The sequence below is a fragment of the Gymnoscopelus microlampas genome (genome assembly GCF_963454915.1).
Source record: "Gymnoscopelus microlampas genome assembly, chromosome: 12".
In the NCBI taxonomy this organism is placed as follows: Eukaryota; Metazoa; Chordata; class Actinopteri; order Myctophiformes; family Myctophidae; genus Gymnoscopelus; species Gymnoscopelus microlampas.
In genome coordinates this window covers 12,172,623-12,191,955 of record NC_139949.1, presented here as the reverse complement: position 1 = coordinate 12,191,955, position 19,333 = coordinate 12,172,623, and the positions used below count along the sequence as shown (strand labels likewise).

General features: G+C 40.8%; 1 protein-coding gene across 3 annotated transcripts in view; it reads left to right on the top strand.

The window, feature by feature from the left end:
• nrg2a (neuregulin 2a) overlaps nucleotides 1–19,333 on the top strand; it is a 100,249-nt gene that overhangs the window by 57,090 nt on the left and 23,826 nt on the right. For all 3 annotated transcript variants that reach the window (XM_084075184.1, XM_084075182.1, XM_084075183.1), the window contains exon 4: nucleotides 17,697–17,820. In XM_084075184.1, the coding sequence (XP_083931310.1) occupies nucleotides 17,697–17,820 (124 nt within the window). The remainder of the gene's footprint in view (nucleotides 1–17,696; nucleotides 17,821–19,333) is intronic.

Below are 19,333 nucleotides of genomic sequence, written 5' to 3'. Positions count from 1 at the left end.
GCCCAAGTTTTGCCCATGTTTGACATGTTGGGTTCTGTAAGCAGCCATGTGGCTCACAGCGCAAGTTCACGTGGTGGAACTGTAGCTTGTACTGATCAAGCCCCCAACACCATGCAGTGAACTGGCTGTGGCCCAAAACATTTTTTTTCCCCCATAGACATTCACTCACTCAGCTCTCTTATAGAGGTCTAGAAAGCCCGCCGGGCCCCGACAAGACCTGACACCGTGTGTTGAGGGCTCAAACACCATGGGACAAGGCCGTGCTAGGACTGGAGTTGTGAGCCCGTATGTCTAACGGTGTTAAATATATAAATGTTTTGAAGATAATATCTTCAAAACATTTATATATTTTCTCCAGTGTTTTACAAATATTATTTGTAAAACATACTTTTGTGAACAGAAATGACAAACAGATGACACCTTCCAGTGTGTAACATTTAGGGGGTATACTTACAGACTGTAGCGTTCAAAGATTGTCTGGCTTGAGAACCTAAACTAACCTCTGATCAAAATGGAGATTCTTGTACAGTACGTTCTCTAGTTGTAATTACTTCTATATGTTGTTGAAGGTTAACCATCAATCATTTAGCTGGGAACCCCCGGGTGTCCCCAGCTAAATGATTGATAGCTAATCATAGTTAATAATAACTAATAATGACAGAGCTATTATAGTATATATTATACTGTATATGAGGTTCCCACCCACTTTTTTAAATGTTTGGTTTAGACCCCCCCCACCAGGCCACCACCACCACTTTACCATGTTTTTACCATCTAGAAAATCAGTGCATCTGTCGATATCAGTGCTTCATTATCAAATCTTGAGAATTCCCATTTTACTGCTACCTTGCACCCAGGCAGAGAACGCACATACATTACACACGAGTGTGCCGCTAGATGCCGCTAGAAGCGGCAGGTAGTTGAATAGAGGTGGGTCACACTGTCACCTCAGACTGTTAAAAATAACGTTACCAACATAGTGAAAAGATTAGGAGCCTAGTCACTGAATAGACTGAGGGTCTCTTTGTTTCTACATTTGCTCCCCAAACATGGACATACTGAGTGTTTTCAAAGAGGAGGAAAGTAAGCCTGATTCATACTTTGTAATACGATGGGCGTCATAGTAATGAGTTAACTCCTGCTAACTAACAGCCGAGTCCCTTTCAACGGTCAGGGCTCCCTGTTTTGGCACATAAAAACCTGCCTGGCCCAAACTGGATCAATTGCTATTGAATGACTGCAGTGTCGATTTCTGTCACTTAAGGTTATTTGCTCTGAAATCTTTATTTTTGTTCAGACATTTTTTGTCATCGTCATGCAAATAATGTTAATGTTAATAAATGTCACTGAACTTGTACATCTACGTGTAATAATGGTGAAGGTTGGCTATCAATCAATTAGTTGTGTGATTCTGTCTTCACAACACATATCCCTAAAGGTATAATAACATACTGTATACTGACTGACCGAGCTGTTAGTACATTCATTTACCGGTTGCAAATGAAGGCATTCCTTACCATTAAACGTATTCTTGACAGTTGACAGTCCATTAAAAGAAACATAGTATTTTATGTTACTCTCTTGTGGTGGAGAGAGAACGTCTCAAACAGTATACTGTCAGGCTTATAGTTTTGAAATAGTGATGGCAGCACAGATTCGAATAAGCACAAAAAGAGAGGTCATGGATAAGAAATGGTATGCAATAAATAAAACTACAGTGATGTCAAATTGTCACACTGACTGGATCTGAGGTAAATGGTAAAAGGTGGTGAGAGATAGATCTTTATTTCATTTTGACATTACTTTGAAAGTCCCATGTGTTCAACTGGCACCAGGAGCTGTAATTGGCAGCTTTACGTACCCTTGATCACAGCTTTAAAGAGCTTTTTGTTTTGTTGCTGTTGTTTTCTAAAACAAGCCCGGCATACGCCTTCATCTCCTCTACCTACAGCAGCGGTACTTAAAGTGAGGTCCGGGGACGCCCAGGGGTCCTTGAGGGGGTTCCAGGGGGTCCCCAGCTCAATGATTAATAGTTATAGGAACCAAATGGACCCCTGACAGTTTGTAACTCGGAGAACCAAGTGGACCCGTAAGGGCCTCTGAGTCATGGGGGTCCGTTGCCTATTGCATTGGTTCTCAAAGTGGGGTCCGGGGACCCCCAGGGGTACTTGAGGGGGTTCCAGGGGGTCCCCAGCTAAATGATTGACAGGAACCAAATGGACCCTTGTGGGTCGGTAACTCTGAGAGTGTACAAATGGAACCTAACGTTAGATCAACATTGATTTTACAATATGAATTCGGGTCCCAGAGATAATGGTTGAGAATCACTGGCCTATTGCATACCAAACTGGGGGTCCTTGAAATTAAAAGGTTTGAGAACCACTGACCGTACCCATCTTTCTGCTTCTCCTCTTCACACTCACACACTTTTCTGCCCCAGCCATACGAACCCATGGTCTCCTGTATCTCTTCACTGCTTCTATCATTTGTATGATTATCTTTATAATTTAATATGAATAATAAAGGTAAGATACTGTAAATTCTGACTACCTGGAGAGAAAGGTTTTATGCACATCAAACAATAATGGTTAATAATGGTTGTTTTTGATCATCTCAGTTGATCACCTCAAGAGCCCAATCCTATCAAAAATAGGTGCTCTAGAATGACCTTCTCAAAAATACATTGGTGTCTAAAGCTGCAAGTTCATGCCATGAGATAAGTTCAAAACTGGCGACTACTTGCAAAAGAATTCCATCATTCTTTAAACTGTCAAGTTCAGACGAAAGCGAGAGCCGAGACCGTTTACCGTTTCCATAACAACAAGGTGAAGATTGACAGTGTCTGGTTGAAGTACGCCAGTCAAAAACCGAATTGTTGCAAGACATATCATCACTCTTTGAGTGTTCTGTGAGGAGAACGAGCATCATTAACCTAGTTTGTTGTGGATGGTTAAAACTTGATTTTGTTATTACTGATCCAGTGTGCTGCTATTCATTTTTGTCTAACGAGCTGCTGAACCAATAGTACATGATGGGACAAGTGTCCAAATCTCTGAACATGCATCGATATCACTACTATCGAAATACTCCAGTAAAGTAAAAGTACCTCAAAATTGTACGTAAGTACAGTATTTGAGTAATGTACTTAGTTACTTTACACCACTGGTGAGCATAAAACCGTTGCTAACATTGACTATTTGAGCTGATTTCCGTAAATATGGGCATAACTTGGGCACACTCACCCACAGGTATCTCCTGCTTTGCGCTGGCTGTGGGCATGTCCATACTTGGGCTGATGATGTGGCACTTGTGCCGCGTTATCGTACCCGCCACAAGCTGTGGCGCCCTCCACAACTTGAACTTTAGTAGTAGAGTAGATTAGCGTGGATTCGTGATTTTATCATCATTGTATGACTTGTATGGCTTCAAAGTCCCTCTCCTTTGCCTTTAGATGTTGAGCTCTCTTATTTGAAAAACAATCAAGCTTTCTTTCTGTGTTCTTTCCGCTCATGTCCATCAGTCAAACCAGGAAATGTTGTATTATCTTTTATCTAAGGACTATTAATCTTGGCAAAAGCTAAAGTCTAATGTTGCGATAAGGGGTTAAGATAACCCCAAAGAACAGGGGTTGCATGCCAAAACTATGCACATTGTCATTCCGGTCTCAGATTTATGACTTTGTATTTGATGTGTGCAGATGGGGTTCCCTAAAAAAGATTCTTTATTCTTTATTCAGAAATTCAACTGAAATGATTTGATTGATGCCTGGCAGCTGCAGAAAAGAGGGGAATAATTCACGACAAATGTGACATGATAATTGTGGACATGCTGGAGAAAAGGTGAAATAACTTATAGTAATTATGACATAGCCTGTCAAAAAAGACAGAGAGATTAAAGAAGACAAGTAGCCTGACTACCAACTTGTAAAATAATTCCAACCCATGTAATTATCAATAAGTTGTGCCAAGATAGATGTTGAATTACATAAGTAAAATGCACGAGGGCACCCCTGGTAAGAGTGCATACCAAATAAATAAGGCTATAGCTGGCCCAGGTTCAAATCAGACCAGAGGCAGTTTGCTGCATGTCATCCCCTTTCTCTCTCTCCTGCCTTTCCTGTCTCTCTCCACTATCATCATCATCATCATCATCATCATCAAATAAAGGCATTAAATGGCCCAATAATTACAAAAAATTGAACATGGGTAAAACAAAAGTTAATGAATGGGTAAGAAAAAAGTAGATTTTCATATTATGTTGCTTGTTCATGTTAAGTTCTGAGTCGCTGATAATCTGTATATATTTAGTTAATACCTCATTTGGCTCGCTGTCTGTGTCTGGCATTCTCCTGTGATACCAACATTGCTCTGCTAGCTTTATTCAGTTTTCAAATTCATCTTGTTGAGCTTCACTTTGTGCGCTGGCAAGGAGAAACAAAGTAAGATCTCTGATAAACAGCTGAAACCTACAAACATGACAGATGTTCTGTGGTCACGCATGCATCATCCCCATCCCCATCCCCGCATACTTATCCCTCACCACATCAGACATGCACCCAGTGAGCAATGGCTCATGTTATCGCTGCAACTTGAACCAGCGTCCTGTAGCTAGCATACCAAAACTGCCTCTTCAAATTGGAGCTTTTTGTTGTACTTTGCCGTTGCCATGAATGTCCCCCCCTGTACAAGGTACCTGTGCACTCACTCACTGACATTCTTACTGTCTGAAGCATTTTCAGAATTCCATGAGGAGAAAGGGATGCTAAGGCAATGGAATCTGCACAAATACAGTAAGAATGCGTGAAATAAATTCACCCCTTGTAGAGTGATAAAAGATCTATGCCCCATTTGTAACGGGAGATGTTAGAAATTCCCTGTGAAGGGGGGGAAAGGAATGGAGGGGAGAGGGGCTTTTTGGCCATAACATCTACATTTTCAGATTTTCATTTCAAGTAAATGTCGCCTTTTGCTCTCATGCTGTTTTGGATGTCCAAATGGATTTCTGTACAAAATGGATGTTGCCTGTTTTCATGCCATGTGACCTGCCATTTTCCTGAACAGGCCATATAATTTATCCCATTTGTCCTGATAACTACGCTTTTGAAAATTGGAAACATGAAGCAGTAACAAAGACCAGATGTAACCGATACATGTATTTATTGTGTTTTGAATAGCTCCCTTGGTTTTTCCTCGCACAGAATCTGTCTTGCGTATTGAGACGACATCCCAGCTGAAGTGAAAAAGAATTAAGCCAAGCTGCAGTAAATCACCAATTAGGAGTACATGTGTATATCTCAAAAACATATTTTATTGGTACAACTCCGTTTTTTTAAACTGGCTTGATTGAGGCTGTGGTTGCTCGGTGCAGTGCCATGCTCCGGTATGTGCATGTTCTTTTGGTTGCTCCATATGCACAGATGAGGTGCCTCAAGAAGAGAAAAAAAAAACCTGTGCAATGGGGACCTCTCTTTTCATTTTTACGATTTTCCTAGAACCCTTTGGAGAGCGTGGAAAGACAGACATGTTTATGAAGGATTCCAGATGGTCCCTCTTGCACCCCCAGCTTTTCCTTTCAGTTCTTGGGCCATGAAGGATTAATCAAAGTCAGTGGCAAGGGCCTGATGGCTAAACGCTGGGGCTCTCCCTAACATTGGAGGAAACCTCACTTCAACTTCAACTCCGAGCCTTCTGCAACTTGGACAGAGGAAAGTTGAAACCTGGGGTTAAACGACTGAGCAAACTCGCCTGACCCTAGGCGTGCGGATATATACTATAACTCTGACCCTAGCTCTGTGTGACAGAAGAGCTGATCTCAAGCTTGGATTATTAAAGGAACACTGAACATGACTTCGTCATCCAGCCAGGAATGGGGGAGGGATGGGGGGAGCCTGAACCAAAACACCTGACCCCATGGCCCATGGTGTGTGAGTGTACACTGTGTGTGTGTGTGTGTGTGTGTGTGTGTGTGTGTGTGTGTGTGTGTGTGTGTGTGTGTGTGTGGGGGGGGGGGGGGGGGGGGCGCTGTAATCTAACTGCAGACAGACATTACCTTGTGAACTCATACTCAGAATGGTATGTTTCACTCGTACTGTATTTCACATTTATTGTACAAAACTAAACAAAATTTGGATATACCTGTATACATTTATTTTTGACCAGGGAAAATATATTTTAACAACATATCTTAGATAAATAATTATCTCATTTTCCCACCCATATTGCGTCCCATACAAGTTTTGGCCATTTATTTTTATTTCGAGTGCATTTTGACACTATATTCCTCTTCTTCGTGGGCACTGTTTGTTTAAAACGGAGCTGGAGCGAGATGACGGCTGTTCAGTCTGCCATAACACACTCTAATAAGATCGCTTCCATATCAGATGTCACTAGATCCTCTTAACAAATGACAGTACATCCTTCTCCAGTCATTCCAATAATATCAGCCAGTACAACAGATCCTCTTAACAAATGACAAGTGCATACGTCTCCAGTCATTACAATAATATCAGCCAGTGCAACAGCTTGAATCGAGCTTTCTGTCATTATTATACTTCGTGTCTTTTAGCAGTTGGCAGAGAGGTAAATATTTTTGGCCGATGCCCAGAAATCCCTTCCTTGTCAATTGTGCAAGGTCTGCAAACTGCATGCACAGCCATGTTAATTTCTGTCACTCAAGTTGAGTGAAGACCTTAAAAAGGGATTTGTTTGATTTGGCTTTGGTGACATCTGTGGTGTATAATGCTGAGATGGTCAAGGTCTTAAGTCATGTCCTCGCGTGGTGTGGTTGTTTGTGAGCAAGGAACTAAATGTTCAAATGCTGGTATGCAGCGGTGTCCGTGATGGCAAACAGGTGGGCTTTAAAACAAGACATGCACACGCAGAGCACAACCAACCATTTTACTACTAACCAAACAAGATTTTCATACTTGCTGATGCTAGGTGCTAACACTATAGTGATATATTGCAAATCACGGAGCTGAACGCAGTTGTTAGAATGCACCATAATGTAACTGCATGCAAAGCTTATTTGTAGTGCCTCTATTCACACAGACATTGCAAATTCACGCAGACAATTCATGCAGACATTTGCATTATAGCACACATACCTACTGTACCTAACCTACATTCCAAACAAGAGAAGTAATTAACGACTTTATTGTACATAAACATACGACAAATACCCCCCAAAATCGACCAGCTCACAACGGGTCGCGTGTGCTTGTAGATCTGCTATTTTTGAAAGGTTTCACCCACCCATGCATGTCCAAAATAGGGACACAAGGTTGAAAAGGTTAAGATATTTTCAGAAAATGTTTTCTAGATCAACAGTGCTTCTTCCTCACGTGCGAGTGTGTGCCTTTATGGCATATAACAGTTATACCATCAAGGATGCTTTGTGAGACTTCACATCGCAAACAGACGTCAATGCTTGCCCTTAAACAATATCAGTTTATTTTAGGTGCTTTTCTTGATCAGTCAGCAACTCGGAGCTTCTATTTTCCGCCCGCGGGGATGGAAGGCGATGTAAAAAATGAGCTTGAAAGCCACATATCTTCATCTATTTGACACGGTGCTTTCAGTTATTGAAGGTGAATGGAGCATAACAGCTGCAGCTCATTATCAATAGAGACTTGACAGGATCCCTGCTCTGCCTGCGCTCCAGACAGGCCTGACAGCTGACGGTTTGTATGCTGTATTTAGCACATTTCTGAAATGATAATTAAGGGAGGGCGAGCGCGTGAGCTGCTGTTTATTCTTTTGTCTAATTTTGATTAATTTTGACAGGATTTATTTCCTTTTCTTCCTCTGTTCCTATTTCTCGCCTGCTGTCGGACATCCAGAGGCAGCACGTTTCATCTGCGTTTATTCCCAAGAGGCAGGAGAGTAAATGGGAGAAACTAAAAATGGGTGATGAAAGAGAGAGGCCCTTCTCCATGATCAAAGACGTTGGAAATCGTGAGAATTTGCACCAATCTTGTTTTACAGTGATTATTATAGTTATAGTTAGAGATGCTGTCCCGTAAATGCCGTGGCCTAATGACGTGTCCAATGTCATTAATGTAGGCCTATGTCCCGTCCCCAAACCCTTTACCATGATGCGAGGTTCCACTGCATGTCATGGAAAGGCCAATTGGATAGCGTAGTGTCCTTCATTTAGGTTTGGCGTTCTGATTGGCGTTAAGCCTGCGACACATCACACAGACTGTCTGAGTTGCGTGCCCTGTGTTGAAACCTGGATTCAGAGTATGTCTGAGACCAGATTTTAGGTGTAAAACACATATTTAAAGGCTTTGGAGATATGTAGAGTCCAAGAAACTACCAGGATTTTCACGGGAAGCTTCAATGAGACATTAACCGAACAAAAACATGAGTTTTTGGGGAGCTAGTCTATAAGAACTGCCTGTCCTTTTCTAGTGATCATCTGCACGTTCACTTGTAAATAGTGTCAGCTAAGATAAAACACAATATAGATATTTAAAAATGGCCACGATCATTGATGCAGAATGCTTCAACCATGCCTTGAACTGGATGCTACTCATGGTGTTACTTGGAGCAGAGCTCTATGGCTCACTGTATGAATGTAACGGCATGGGCTGAATGGGCTGTGAATGGCATAGCAGTGTGAGCATAGCTGTGTGGTTTCATATGCACGTAGCGGCATGAGCTGAGCTGTGATTGGTAGACATACAGTGGTGGAAAAAGTACTCAAATGTTTTACTTAAGTAAAAGTATCGATACTGCAATGTAAAAGTACTCTGTTAGTCCGGAATTCAAAATTGACTTGAGTAAAAGTACAAAAGTATTGGTCTCAAAATGTACTTAAAGTACCAAAAGTAAAAGTACTAAACTGTTTGAAAATAGCAGATCTACAAGGTAGGTATAAAATAGGGCTAAAGTGGTTAATGTATGTTTTACAATGTAATCATGTATATCTGCAAAGTAACTGGTAACTAAAGTTTTCAAATAATTGTAGTGGAGTAAAAGTACAATATATATGCCTCTGAGATGTAACGGAGTAGAGGTAAAAGTATTGGAAATTGGAAATACTCAAATCAAGTACAAATACCTCAAAATTGTACTTACAGTAAGTGCAGTACTTAAGTAAATGTACTTAGTTACACTGGTAGACATACATTGATAGTAAACATGATACAAAGTTGATACAACATGTCGGTATATACTGTATTGTTAAGCCTTGTCATTACAGTAGTTGATGTCTCAAGTAGGCTTAACTCTGTAAGGCAGCCTGCATAAACTTTATGCTGGGTGATGCCAGAGCACATCAGGGAGAGAGAGAGAGAGAGAGAGAGAGAGAGAGAGAGAGAGAGAGAGAGAGAGAGAGAGAGAGAGAGAGAGAGAGAGAGAGAGAGAGAGAGAGAGAGAGAGAGAGAGAGAGAGAGAGAGAGAGAGAGAGAGAGAGAGAGAGAGAGAGAGAGAGCACATTCCTTTCTTCACAAGTTATACTCTTCATATAACCTATACTAAAACAGCAGATCTACAAGCTCACAATGCATTGTGACACGGTGCATTGTGAGCTTGTAGATCTGCTGTTTTCGGCACACGACACCATTGTACGCGTGCGAATCAGGCTTGACTGGAACAGAGCCATCAGACACCTCTCTGATATCAAATTAAATCAAATGAAACGCTATTTTCTGTCCGTGCTGCATTTGATGCGGGGGAAAACCTTTTTAGTATTCTCCTCTTTGTATTCTGCCATGTCACAGAACACCGTGGTCAGCCGTGACTGAGTTAAGAGGGCTGAGAGGGTTCTGTATGTACACGTTGTAGCGTGACTTTGTTGTGACTAGGTTTTGTTAGATTGCAACAGACTTGATCTCCGTTTCTTTTATCAAAATGAACAAGAGCTGTATTCCAGTTATATATGTCGCAGTGGTGGAAAAAGTACTCAAATTCTTTACTTAAGTAAAAGTACCAATACTGCAATATAAAACTACTCTGTTACAAGTAAAAGTCCAGAATTAAAAATTTACTTGAGTAAAAGTACAAAAGTATTGGCATCAAAATGTACTTAAAGTACCAAAAGTAAAAGTACTAAATATTTGAAAATAGCAGATCTACAAGCTCACAACGCGTCGCGTTGCGACGCGTTCTGAGCTTGTAGATCGGCTATTTTCAAATAGCCTATGTATACAATAGGTTTAAAGTGGTTAGTGTATGTTTTATAATGTAATAATTTACATCTGAAAAGTAACTAGTAACTAAAGTTTTCAAGTAAATGTAGTGGAGTAAAAGTACAATATTTGCCTATGAGATGTAGTGGAGTAGAAGTAAAAGTACTGGAAATTGGAAATACTCAAGTAAAGTACAAATACCTCAAAATGTTACTTAAGTATAGTACTTAAGTAAATGTACTTAGTTACTTTCCACCACTGTATATGTGTGTAATACTGTACATTTGTACAGTCACTGTGTGCTAAAATCCGATAAATAAAGTGAACACCACAGTAGAGCTGCAAACATCGATTAGAGTATTCTATTGATAAGAAAATAATCGATGTTTGCAGCTCTACTGTGGTGTTCACTTTATGCCCAGTGTAACAAGATATTAACGAATATTCTATCGATTACGTTTTTGATTCATTTAATATTGGAGAGTACCTCTCCTGTTGGTCATTCTCACTGTTGATAAAAGCTTATATTCTATTATCTCATCTTATCATGGATTGTTGCTAGGCAGCCAGACATGATGATAAACACCTGTTCTTAAATATATTTTGATTAATATTCTTTGCAGAACGGCAATTAACCCCTTGGCATCTCTATTTTGGGCAAATCATTAATTATACTGTAGGTGAAATCTTTCCAAAAAAGTTAAAAAAGAAAGAAAGAAAAAATCTTACAAGCTCAATTGTATCACGTTGTGAGCTTGTAGATTGGCTAAGTATGGCTAATTATATAGGGCTTAAGTAGTTAATTAAGCATCTGTTATGTGATAACATAAACATACAACATACTGTACATGTCTATCCAGTGCAGTTGACACAGCACAAAAGGGTAAAAACACAAACAAGAACATAAAATAACCAGCAGTTAAACTGCCTTTGTTCCACAGACAGTCTAATAAGGTCTATAATAATGATTAATGAGGGAATATTAATGTGGCTTGTTTTTTTTTTTTCTTTTTCTTTTACAAAAACAAAATAAAAGCTCCATGGCCTGTGAGCAGAAACAAACAGGGATTTGATTGGAAGGCTTGTGTGATTTCACGCATGGACCCAGTCACCTACTGTACCTTACATCCACTTAAGCCCTATACAGTGTTGCCATGTCTGCATATTATAAGCGACTTTGGGCTCGTTTTTCTGTAAAGTCGCTTGCAAATATTGGTAGCTGCGGGTTGTGTTTTTTTGGGCTTGTTTCTTAAATGTAGTTGCTTATTTTGGGCTTACTGTGTAATGGTGTTTAAACCAGTGCTTCTCAAACATTTTCATGTCATGGACCCCCATATTAATATGTATTTGTCTGCAGACCCCCATCTGAAAATATTTTATGCCGGGGACCCCCATACAAGATTTGTGTTGTCAAAATGTTTCAAAGATATACCACACTTGAGAGATTTTCAAGTGGGCCCTGGTCCAGAAAAGGTTGGGAAGCGCTGCTCTAATATATAAAATGCCGCGGCTGCAGGGCTCGTCAGCTACAGGGAGGTTCACCTCCCTCTCTCCGTTATGTAGAGGCTTCTCACATCATCCTGGATGCTCGCCGAGGATGCCGTGATTTATACTCCTGTTCTGTTCCTTTTCTGAAGCTACATTTTCAGTGTTTGCAGCTGTTGGATTGTTGCACAAGTAGTTGTTGTACCGTTCGTAAGACAAGCAGATGCACCGCACATTTCGTTTCAAGAAATACGACGCGATCCCCAAGTGCTTTATTATTGGATTTGATCATTTGACCTTCGGTGTTTATTGGTTTTATGGACGACCAATTTCATAGCTTTGAAAACGTTGAAAGTGAACAGAGCAGTGGAGCAACAATGGGAGAAATCTATCTAGCTAACGCCAAACAAGCAAACTCATCACAAGTGAAGGAATATCACAATAAATAACTTTCGGCGGTTATTTGCCAACGGAATGACCTCACAATACACTCCACTGTTTCCGTGTGCGTCCCGCGTGTAGCTTATTCAGACATAGAGCGCCATTCACCGATGCAAAAAAGCATGCGACCACACAAGTCGCTGGAGGCCTGCAGGTGTGTTGTCAGTGTTCATGTTCAGGATGTCGGATATGCTGAGCTTGGAGGAGTGTGTTTCTGCTTGGACAGGATGCTGTCTGAGCCTGCAGCAGGAACATGATGTGCAAGGCCCATGCCTTATACAGACATACAGGCGCTATTCACAAATAATACATCCGAGATCTGTTTCACTGCCGCTCCTGTCCTCCCCTTTTTCAGAACCTCATGGTGTCCTACCAGTAGGATCCATTTATACACTCTCAGAGTTCAATGAACACTGAGGACAAATTTATAACCCTATCCTCCTATAATTCGACAAAGCTCTGTCTGTGTGAGCCCAAAATCTCTTCTGCCCGGTTCTCCTCAGTGGCTGGAGCAATTGATCTGAATTTGCACACAGCCATTGACCATCACCATGTGCACGGAACACCGAAGCCCGTTTTTCGCTTTCCTCAAATGTCAGCTGTTTATTAGCGTTTTTGTGTTCGCTGGCTCCCGGGTTGCCAAATCATGTGCGCATATCCCCCCACGGGTAATCGGGTATGGTCTAGTATACTTAATTAACCAGAGTCTGCCAGTGGTTCCCCCTCTATTCCAAATGTATTTGCCAAAAATAGCTGATCTACAAGCTCACATCTGCTATTTCTTTCAAATATTCACCCCAGAATAGGGTTAGAAATGTCCAAGTTATTCAGAATAACGTTCACGGAGTAGTCGTAGTCGGTCATAGTCATTTTATCCAGCACCTTGTCTGCTTAGGTATTGGATGTGTACGCCAAACCCCATGTGTAATGTCCCTCGTGTTCCATAATCATAGGCAGCTCGAGGATACTTTGACAGATGTTTTGTTTACAAAACGTTCTCACTCTGCATGTATTGTGACAAAAGTGCCTGCCTGGTGGCTCATTCATGCTTTGTCATACGACAGTGTCACTCGCCAAAAATAACCGATTCACGGATATAGTGCAACGAGGTCGTACGGCGAGGTATACATTTGGGCTCCAGGCAGATGCTTTTCTCCTGAAAAGAGTTGCTCACCCGGAACCCATGAGCCTCTCCTTGAAAATCCCACCCTGTTAGCACATACCATGACAGGCTAGACTTTGGCAAGATGATTAACTGTGCTAAGTGGGAAATCAAAGTAGACACTTTTATTGCAAAGCAAACAGCCTGAGAGGGAAAAGAGAGTCCGTGGCTTCATGTTGCACTACAAGAGTTCATGCTGTGATTTGTTTTTGTTGTATGTTGTTGTTGTTTTTTCTACTAGTTGGGATTTGGAATCCAAACCCTACTGTATCAATAGAGGCCACCAATGGCGCCGTATTGCCTTTTATTTGTCTTGAAGACTTCCAGGCTGGTACTGTAGCTTGTTGGATGACAGGCAGATGGTCTGCACAAAAATAGACGTACACTACCGCATAGTATGGCATATGTTTTCAAATATGAAAAATATTCCTCAAAATGGTCTACTATAAAACCAGAAAATATGTTTTGAGTGGCTAAAATATTATATACGAAATATTTATTATAATATATGAAATGTATGTTGTGAAAATAGTTTTTTGTTCAATTTTGTCAAATATATTTTGAAGATTATTTCTTTGGCTTATGGACCAACAAGCATTATGTCCATGAGCAACATGCACACATGAGCATGTCCATACCATAAGTGTCCTGCCCAACAGCCTGCCTTCTCCATTCTTCCAAAGTCAAACAATTAACCAGTTAAAAGAAACCTGCTTTGGGGTTTCCCCAGAGGTCTTTCAACTCCTCATAGCAGCTCTTAAATACAGGCGAGTGCATTTAACTGTGGTCTGTTGTTAAGGCAGATAGCTTCTGGAGAACTTGACCTACTGCTGGAACAGCAGAACAGTAGATGGAACAGATGGAAGAAGATTATTATTATTATTTTTTACTTTTTACTTACGTAAGAATATCAATACCACTCTCTGTTGGTTTTGTATACTCTGTTACAAGTAAAAGTCTGATGAAAAAAAGTACAAAAGTATTGGCATCAAAATATACCAAAAGTAAAAGTAGTCATTATGCAGTGTCCCTTTTCGCAAGTTTTCAAAATGTGTAAAGATATTTAGAAAAAAGCAGATCTACTCGCTCACAACACGTCACATCGCCATGCGTTGTGAGCTCATACTGTATATACGGCTAAATAGCTGAAGTATACAGTACAGGGTTGAAGTGGTTAATGTATGTTTTGTAACAATGGTCCAAAACTAGTAGTAACTAAAGTTTTCAAATAATTGTCTTAACAAATAGTACAAATTCATTGATTTAGTGGACTACTGAAAATGGTTAAAGTAAAAATACCTAAACATTTTACTTAAGTACAGTACTTGAGTACGTGTACTTTGTTACTTTCCACAACTGACAATAGGACACTCCCGCCTGCAACCAGTTAGCTGACCAGCAGCACAAAACCAAATAAAAACCTGGGTGCTCCCGTTTTGGGTCTGAAGTTAACTCCCAAGCCGTGTCCAGAATGCAGTAGTTGTTGAATTCCACACGCTCTTGTGCACACCGACATTTCATCAGAGAACGAGAACTACAGATGTTCTTGACAGTGATAAAGAGGCATGGCGCTTTTCTTTGACTTTGCCCCTGTCAGCCAGAATGATACCTACTGTAGATAGATGTGACCAACAGGCCTGGATCGGAATCCAAAACTTGCCCTATTCAAGGTTTGCTGGGTTATGGGAGGGTCTCACATTCAGCCTCAATATCCCCACAGGAGTCCTATTCCTATTTCGCAAACAAAGCAAAACCGGCCCAAGGTCTTATCGAGCTATTGATGTTATTATAATGTTCAAACACCTCTTAAAGTAAGGACACAGGAAGGCTTGCAAATTAGCAAAAGATTTGCCTCTGAGATATACTGTAGATGTAGAATTAAAAACAGAAGTACTCAAGTCAAGTAAAAGTACTTCAAAATTGTGCTTAAGTACAGTACTTGAGTAAATGTACTTTCTACCACTGGTTGATTCTATATACTATGATCATCAACAATAAATTGAAATGCACATCAACAGCGTGAGTGTTTCCCTTTTAGTTGATGTTTGCCATTATACATTAAAGGGCATATAGCAAGGGAAGAGGTATGACCTTTTGAAGCAGCTCTTTTCAAACTAAAATACCCACCTGCTAGTCATTCTTATCATGCAGTAGTTGAAATGAGGGCAGTCTTTAACTCTGTCCTTAATTCAGCAACATATTAAAGGACTACTTCACCCATTTTCAACCTATCTTCATATAATGGGTTCTCACTAATGCTCAGTTTAAGATGGTGCCATTTCTGTCTATTTGGTCTGTGTCTCAGAGGAGAGTTGTGGAAACAAACAATGACAATTGAAATCTTGTTTGAAATGACCAAACCTCTGTACCGATGATGCCACTGGGAGGCAGGGTTCTGTCTACTGTTCACAGCCCTCCTCTGAGACACGACTAGACAATAATAGTGTCATTGATAATGAACATTAGTGAGGGCCAATTATATGAAGATGAGTTGAAAATGTGTGAAGCCTGCAACAGCTTAAATACTTTGTTGTACGACGAATAGCAAAAATAACGGATGTATATGTATGTACTGTAAGTAAAGTAACTAGTAACTAGTTAATTTTATAATTTAGTAACTAGTAAAGTAACTAAAGTAACTTTTTGAGAGCAACTATAACTATAACTAGTTACTTTTTAAAAGTAACTTGCAATACTGCTCCTGAGCCACTGCTGCCTCAGGCTCTATCTTTTATTGTTTGAGCTCAGCCATTATCGTACTCTTGAATGTGATACCCGGTATTTATTTTTCTCTTTTCTTTTATCAGAGGCACTAGTTTAATCATATGAACCCTACAGTAGCTTTTTTTGGGGGTGAATGTTAGGTGAAAATAGTAGATCTACAAGCTCACAACAACACTTTGTGTCACAACGTGTTGTGAGCTTGTGAAATTTCTCTTGGAATACAGGAAAAAATGTAATAGCTACAGAGCCCTGGCGGAGTATAGACCCCTGGGGGTCAACTGAGAATAAACCATTTAATCCGGGAACGCATCTGTGTCATTTTAGATTTGTGCTGTAACCATTATTTTATAGTTTGGCTATTGTTTTTGCAAATCAATTTTGTTTTTGCAAATCTTTCAATATATACATTTTTAAAGCGAAAATGTGTAACTCATATCTTTGCTTCTGGGGGGAGGGGGGTCCCTGGAACAAAACATTTTGAGATGGGGTCCACGGCCAAACACATATCATTTTGGGGGAGCACCACTGACACACTGATATAGCAAAACATACGTTTTTCAGAAACCTTGTAGGATTTAGAAGACATTCGTAGATGCGCTCCCGATTGAATGGGTTAAGTATCTTCCTCAACCGTGAGGAATGGATGTTAGTGAACATCACAACCTTTCTCATTCACAAAAGGAAAGCGGTCCGATCTTTGGGGACACCGTGCTTGGTATATTGTAATGTAATAGTCGACTAAACGACCCGGAGTGTGGGAATGTTTGGATACACTCCAGTGAGCTGTCACACCCTGGAGAGAGGCCGATATGAGGTTGGCTGCAGGTATTACAGGTCTACGATCAATCAACCTCTCAATAGGAATCCTATATGAAGTATCCTCCATCTCCTCCCTTTTCTACAGCCTAATCCTGCCTCTCTCAGCACCCCACCACCCTCAGACTGCCCTGTTTCCCTCCTGATAAGCAGGGCTTCATCCCAAACATATTATATGTATTCAGTCTGGGGGATTAAGTGTAGTTACATGACATTTTAGGCCATTCCAAGGACCTGAGTCATTGCGTATACAACTCCTACGCTATGTCAGGGAAATATTTATCTTTGCTCATAGAAACTTCTTGAGATAGTGTCAACACTGCTGAGAGACACAATTAGCTTTGTGGATGGAAAACTGAGAGGACTCATGAGTGTACAAAGTGTATAATATTAAGGGAGCAGACTCGTGAAGACGCAGGTGGATTCTGCTGATGAGAAATACAAATGGAAGATGAGTGATTCTCCCTTGCTAGTTAAACTAAGACTCTGTGTATCACTGCTACTGTAAATCAAGATGTCTTGTGTTTGATATCCAGATGATTCCAAAAACTAGGCTTCATGGGTTCATCATTGCAACACATGTTACATCATGTGGTCAAGTACTCCAGCAATAACAGTTGAGTGTGAGTGTGACGCACTCATCCTATCCTCTCTATATATATATATATATATATATATATATATATATATGTACAAAAAAACTCTGATTACATGCCTTCAGTGAAAATGAACTTGAAGTTGATTTTGAATTTGATGAACCTGTATAAACCCTCTCATCCCAACGTGTGTGTGTGTGCGTGTGTGTGTGTGTGTGTGTGTGTGTGTGTGTGTGTGTGTGTGTGTGTGTGGTGTGTGTGTGTGTGTGTGTGTGTGTGTGTGTGTGTGTGTGTGTGTGCGTGTGTGTGTTTTGTTTTCTCTCTCTATCTTCCTCAGTAACCACCACAACGCCATCTCCAGGCTCAGGCCATGCCGGAAAATGCAATGAAACAGAAAAGGCCTACTGTGTGAACGGCGGCGACTGTTACTTCATACATGGTATAAATCAGCTCTCCTGCAAGTGAGTGACCTCCTCCGTTACATTTCTAAGGTTTCACACATGACAACGTGGTGAAACTTTTTTTTTACCGTTTTTGTCAGCGGTTAGGAATGTCACTACGCAGTCAGACACATCATTTCAGGAAAAAAATAGAGGGTGGCAAAAAATTGCCAACTTAAGTCCTATTTCAAAAATAGGCGATCTACAAGCTCACAACTTGTCGCATCGCGACACGTAGTGAGCATGTATAATTTTTGAAAATGTTTGCCTATGATGAATGACGTCACTTTGCACGTGGTTAATGAACGTTTGATTGCAGACAAGAAAATGTGTCGATAACATGTGTTTCACGTCACATTTAGATCGATGGCCGTGGATTGAGATGTACTCAGCGCAGATCTAAAATCAGATTAATCTGCAACAGAAAACAACGTTCAGAGGTGGAACAATAATGCATAAAATAACATGATTTGAGCTTAAACGCGAACGTCAAGGGGTGGCGATTGCCTTCCTCAGGGACCCCCAAATGATGCCCCTGGGTGCAGCAAGTGTACTGTACTCAAGTTTCCTGGATCTGAATGAAAGCTAATTTCAGGACGATGTTCCCCCTCCTAGCACACCCCGTCCACGCCCAGATTATCCGGTCCTCCAGCTGAAAGCAGTGTTTATACTCAAATAAACGAGGCCACAATGTGTCATCACTCACCTTTTGTGGACATTTCCAATGCTGATAAGAGAGGAGATGGTGACGTGCTCATCCTTTTTAGTCATGTTTAGTGTACAGGAAGCGTCCCCATTTAAAGGCCTTTCAAAATGTCATGAGTCACTGGTTTAGTGGTGAGCAAATATTTATGCCTGTTAGAGGCCCCCAATGAGGTAAATAGAATCTCTGCTTACATTTAAGGCCCTTGGAAAAAGGAGATCAGGCCCCATATCTCTAGTGCTCAGCGGAGAACCGCGCATGTCGACTGCTCAGGATCATGGTTTTCCAGCAAACTTTCATGTTATGTAAATGCTTTTAGTGTGACGTCGAAAGAGTGTCACAATAGAGTGGAAACATTCAATGTAGGCCATTCACACACACACACATACATTGAAATGTTTTATGAGCAACTTTCAGTAAACTGACTCAACAATCAACATCCAACAGATTGTCTCATGCCAAGTGTCATGAAACATTTTCTGTATCTCATCATCTCCGCAAGTGTGTGCGTGTGCGTGTGCGTGTGTGCGTGTGCGTGTGTGCGTGTGTGTGTGTGTGTGTGTGTGTGTGTGTGTGTGTGTGTGTGTGTGTGTGTGTGTGTGCGTGTGTGTGTGTGTGTGTGCGTGTGTGCGTGTGTGTGTGTGTGTGCACGTGTGTGCGCGTGTGTCATGCACACACGCATGTACGCATGCATGCACAAATTACTTTTCATGCAGTAGGTCAAGGAAGACATTGGCTCCACTTTTTCATATCGGCCTGTGCTATGCCAGTCAGCTTTACATTTTGCCCTATAACTTTTTAACCATAGGTCGAACAATCAAAATGTCTTTG